General features: G+C 32.4%; 1 protein-coding gene across 1 annotated transcript; it reads left to right on the forward strand.

Moving 5' to 3' along the window:
- The first annotated feature begins 4,074 nt into the window (after positions 1-4,074).
- On the forward strand, positions 4,075-4,698 carry LOC113740635 (kunitz trypsin inhibitor 5-like). Its single transcript, XM_027268179.1, has one exon. It carries the CDS (start codon positions 4,075-4,077, stop codon positions 4,696-4,698), a length of 624 nt encoding a protein of 207 aa, XP_027123980.1.
- Positions 4,699-6,000: the final 1,302 nt, after the last annotated feature.

The raw sequence follows: 6,000 nt of genomic DNA on the forward strand, positions 1-6,000 counted from the left end.
ATGTTTTCTTCCATCTTTTAATTTTGTTTTTGTCCATTAAATTAAAAAAAGTTAAAAAAGAATTTTTTTAACCCAAATTATTTAATGCCACAACCACTCACTTTTATTTTATTTTTTGTTTCTTATCAAGTTTACATTTCTATTTTCAATTTTCTTGACTTCCTTCGAACTCCAAATTTTCTTTTTTAAATTGCAATCTCTAAATTTCAAAACGTAAATTAAAATTTAAGTTCATAATATCTAAATTCTCAGAGACATGAATTTTGTATAATTTCAAAATATTGTGATATTTTGGGGTTGGATTTAGATATAATTGAAATTGAGATGAAATTTATTTGTTTTAACTTATAATTTAAAAAATTTATTTTTAAAAATCCAAGTTATTAAAAAATAGTAAACTTTTCATCATATAAAATATTAAATTAGTCCATTACATGTCTTATTTTGTACATATATATATTTATATAAATTATTTTTTAAAAAATTCATTGAACCGAGGTTGAACCGGTCCGACCGATTGAACCTCGACCCTTTCACTTCACCGGTTCAATTAACGGTCCGGTTTTTAAAACATTGCTTTCAACTAAGAATTTGAAAAGCCAAACGCGCATTTCTCTATTATTCAAAGTAAACACCGGAGAAGTCAAGATACAGGGAGAAACAAGCACGCATCAACCTGTTGAAAATGAAGATCACCGCAGATCACGGCCAAACAGAGAATTCACATAATGTGATGAAGAAAGAGATTGTCTATCCTAAATTGGCTCAGCTTGTATTTTGAGCTGAGGCAAACCTTGCCTTCGTATTTTCTTTATGCAAGCTCATAAGCCAGAACAACCAACTAAGTCAAGCAATGATGGTTGTAGAGCAGAGATTATGTTTTGCCTTTTTCCTTGCTAGTCTGCTTCTGTCGTCCTCATCTTCTCTGAATGTCCGAAAAAGAAATTATAATTCAACTGCAAATCTTCCCGCTCTGAATGTCCAAAAAAGAAATTATAATGCAACTGCCCATCTTCCCGCTTTGTGGATTAACCATGCCTCTGTGGCCATGTTGATCAATATCACTATAATGAACTACGATGACCTAATTTAAGGCCATAACTTAAAATCTAAGTCTAGAAAAAGTTTTGATGGTGTGCTGTTTGGTGACTTAGACTATGAATCTGTCTGCTCAACAGCGGCAGCACCATTTTTTTGGTTCATCAATCCAGTTAGAAAAACAGGGCAAATCTTTTTGCATAAAAGTAGAAATAAAACAAGGAAAGGCAGAGCGTTGAGAAGCAGCGCAATTTAAACTATGCGGCCATTCAAGAACTTGCATCTCTTGAAATACGAAAATTACTAATAAGTAACTTTGGACTCTCCGACCAAAGTATATGAAATATGAAAATTACTTATGTTTGCAGCAATTTAAATTACTAATGAATGATAGTATAATTTCTCATTAATTAAGACTTCGACAGACATTAACATTGACATTAATGTTATGCTATAACCATTGACTAAGTTCATACCCATTCATGCAAAATTTCCAGAGTAAAAGTGGGAATGAATCATACATAGTCAATAACGAATTTCTTGTTAAACATCTGACCCCCATTAAATCTTACTTATTTAACATGCCACCTTGTCATTGCATTATGCGTTCCTAAATATGTTCATTTAGATAATAAATAAATATTAGCATTTAGTTTTTGAATCTCCACTTAATGAGAAAACTATTTTTTTTACTAGCTAGTTAATAATATTATTTTGTCCAAATCTCATAGTTCTATCCGTCCAACATTTGTCTTGTAGGCTTTTTTTTTTTTTTTTTTTTTGAGGAATTTGTCTTGTAGGCTAGTGCGTCTAATTTGTTGTTGCGTCATTAACACATACAAACTTGCCCACTTGATAATGTCCAGTCATGTTATCTTGGGGATAAAAGTAGCCCACTCGATGTTATCCAAGACTCAATGGGTGAGCCTACCAGGTCTCCCAGTGGCAATTTCTCCAGGTAGGGTTGCAGATAAGTCAAGCCGTTCGCTGGCGCTCGTAATTCGATTTGATCAAAACTTGATTCGAGCTCAGACAACACTAATATTTTATTATTTGTATATATATTATGAGCTGCTCGATATTTTATATATGTATATATATATTATTTTTATTTTATTAGCAAAATTACATATATATCCCTAATATTTTATTATGTATTAAAGGAAAAATTGCTATTTATTTACTTTTTAAAAAATATAATAATTATTTTTTAATTTTTGAAAGCTTGAGTAGACTCGAGTTCAAACGCTATTCGACCTGAATTTGAGGTTGAACTTTAGTTCAACTTTACATTGAGAGTTCGTCAAGCTCAAATTTGGTAAAATTGAATCGAGACTCGATTTGATTAGGTTAAAATTCGACTCGAATCGATTCGTTTGCAACTCTACATTAGTGAACTACAAGAAATGTGCAATTCGGATTTCAATAGACCTAAACAACAATTATGTTTTCACCAAAACTTGTAACGTCTGTCCACATTGATCATTTTGATTCTTCAGCTGTCGACACTATTCCTAAAATAGGTAGGATGGGTAGAAGGAAAACCAAGTCGAATACCATTTCACATTGACAAGATTTTGGGCTATGATCCAGCGTTATTAAATTCGGACCGGACTGACTGGTATGATCAGTCCAACTGTAAACCGGCCTTCTTTTCAAATTGATTTGTCATACAAAATCGTTTTGGTAAAAAATCAGTCAAAGTCATCAAAATCAGTTAAACTGGTGACCCAATTTGACTGATTGACCCATTTCTCAAACTTTTCTTTTTTTTTTTTCCAAACATAATTTGAGTTACCTAAACTTTAACACTTTTATTTATTAATAAGAATAAGAAAACGTGATCCAGTTAGTGAAAATACCAAAATCACTCGCTTTCATGAATGATCTCTAAATCAAGATATTTTCATCCCTATCATCTTATCAGTCTAGTACTAGTGATTCCAGTTTGCATTAATTTGTTTTAATTTAGTTTTTCAAGTAGTTTTAGAGAATGGACATATTTTAGCCATGAATTTATATTTTTATATATAATTATTAGGTGTATGTTTGATTGCTAGTGTAATATTTTTGGCACATTTTGTATGATTAACCGAATATAACCAAGAGCTTAATTTCAATATTTTTTAAACTTATAAAAATAAAAAATAATTATGACATCATGCTGATGCCAGCAAATTTTTTAGAATAGTCCGACCAATCTAGCCAGTTGATTTCTAACCTAATAGTTTAGCAGAGTCGCTATACAATTCGAGTTTAACAACATTGCTTTTATATAAGCTTGTTTATGGCCTCCAGTTTGTAGGCATCGTCAAAACTGAAATACAGATTGAGAAATGACATTCTTTTTTGTTGGAAGATTAAATTCTAAAATCTATGTTTTTAATTTGAACACTTGTGTTTATTTCTTTTAGTAGACCAGTTTTGGCATTATTTACATCAGTCAAAAATGCAACATGAAGTAGTTCCAACCCCACTGGCAAAAAAGTTAAGCAGTAACTTTTGAAGCCGAAAACGAAGTGCACCAACGATCAATTTCTTTGACTTCGTGCAAACGCACTCCACATGTTACAATTGGCTGAAGTACTAAGATTTGGACCAGCTTAAAAGATAAATTGGCTTACGTCTTATTCACAGTAATATTACTGCAACATTTAGGCAATGAATATCTTGCTCCTGAGTGCTGGCTGACCTAAAGGACTATAATCCATCCCTGATCAAATTCAAATGGTAGCTAAAGCCCGCCTGTAGCTTTTAATTGGTTTTGAATCTACCTGTTTGTTTATACAAACTTGATAGAATTTATCAGTTCAGAGTGATAAAATGAAGTCAAAATCTATCTAATCAAAATGGAAATGTAACAAAATGTATTCAGAGTTTCAGGCAGCCCACAGCTCCAGTGTTTTTATAGCACAAGACAATCTTAATCCATTCGTACTAGCATTAGCTATTTAAGCAGAAGATTGTAGCCATTTTCCACATCCTCAAACACTGCAATCTTTTCTTGGTTGAGTGATAAGCTGAGAAGTACTAACAATGAAGATATCACTGCTCTTCATAATTTCATTCCTTCTATTTTTCATTTCCACAGTCTCCTCCTTCTCTTCAGCTGCTGAACCCGAGCCAGTGCTCGATATAGATGGAAATGTGCTTCGAACTAACCACTACTACTACATATTACCTGCCAAAGTCCGCGGTAGGTTCAGAGGTGGAGGGCTTACGTTATCGAGCATTGGCAATGACACTTGCCCAGTTGGCGTGTTTCAAGAATTGTCTGAGCAAAGAAATGGCATCCCCTTGACATTTTCGCCTGTGAAACCGAGATATGGTGTTGTTCGTACCTCGACAGATTTAAACATCCAATTTGCTTATCCAGAAACCTGTGGCGAATCTCCAGTTTGGAGGGTTGATAATTATCTTGATCCATCGGTTGATAGCTTTGTATCCATCGGTGGAGTTGTTGGAAATCCTGGTCCTGCGACTTTAGGCAGCTGGTTCAAAATTCAAAAATTTGGCTATGACTACAAGCTTGTTTATTGTCCCACAGTCTGCAGCAATTGTGATGTTATTTGCAAAGATGTTGGCATATTGTACCAGAATGGGGAAAGACGTTTATTTCTGAACGATTATCCACTCAGGGTCGTATTCAAGCAGGCATGAAAATCATGAGATTCGAGATCAGTTGATTTTCTTGGATGTATTCTATGTAATGCTATAAGCTTGTGACAAAAAATATAAAATAATACTGGTAATAAGGAAATCTCCCTGGAAAATGGGGGAAAACCATGTAATAAGGAAGCATTCTAAGTGCTTTTTTTTAAAGTACTAGTTTCGTAGCATGCGTGTTAGTGTTACATATTATCTCGTGCATTGTAACTCTTATTAGCTATGTTAATTTTTAACGATAAATAAAGTGGATGAAATATAATCTACATCTTTCATTTCGCTTCAAATCATATGTTCATTTCTTTCTTTTTTTTTCTTTTTTGGGGTGAAATATAATTTTTCCACGAAGTACAAATATTCAAAGAAAGAGTTCTGCTTCCCATAACACATGCAGGACAATATATGCTGTAGCAGATACAAATAGAAGTTCTCGAATTTATGGCAAAAGTACCATGTTATTTCTTTACACTATTTAATTCTGGTAGTTTTGATTTTTTTTTCTTTTTTCCACTTAAAGAGTGAATTTTCATTTAGCTTCTTGAACACTAGTTGGTGTATATAGTATCAATGTAGGAAAGATTATTCATATTGCATATCTCGTGCATTGTAACTCTTATTAGTTATGTTACTTTTTAACGATAAATAAAGCAATGAAATATATGTACATGTTTAATTTCATATGTTAATAAAATTTAAGAGTAGAAGAGTTTCTAGAATATATTTTGAGATATTTTTTAAAATTTTTAAAAAATTTAAACTAATTTTTAGATTACCTTTTAGAGTATTTTTTAAAAAATTTTATTGTATTTGAAAAACTAATTTTTGAAAAACACTCCCATCCAAACAGTGTTAGTTTAGCAATAGAGTTGGATTAACGTTCAATCTATGATGTAAATTGATATGGGGAGCCCCAATCTTTGTATAAACTCAACAACTTATCAATAAAACTATGAAATGTACAATATATATATATATATATAATCTTTCCACAAAGTACAAGTATTCAAAGAAAGAGCTCTGCTTCCCATAACATGTGCAGGATAATATACAGAGTAGTCGACACATATAGAAGTTCTCAAATTTTTGGCAAAAGTAGCGTGTTATTTTATTTCAGGAACTAGGCATAGGAAGTTCAAGGGCTGTTGAAGGCAAATGTATAGTATGAAGTTCAAGGGATGGTTGAAGATTTTGTCGCGGCTTTTGTTTTCCTTCTTTCAACTTGAAGTCAAGATCTTTTAATTATAATCTCTCTCACCTTACCATCTAACCCAACCATCTCCCAACTCTTGTTTTCCT

This window comes from Coffea arabica, chromosome 4e, assembly GCF_036785885.1.
Source record: "Coffea arabica cultivar ET-39 chromosome 4e, Coffea Arabica ET-39 HiFi, whole genome shotgun sequence".
NCBI classification, from domain to species: domain Eukaryota; kingdom Viridiplantae; phylum Streptophyta; class Magnoliopsida; order Gentianales; family Rubiaceae; genus Coffea; species Coffea arabica.

Coding starts and splice junctions, on each gene's coding strand:
- LOC113740635 (XM_027268179.1), top strand. CDS start 4,075: ATGAAGATATCACTGCTCTTCATAATTTCATTCCTTCTATTTTTCATT.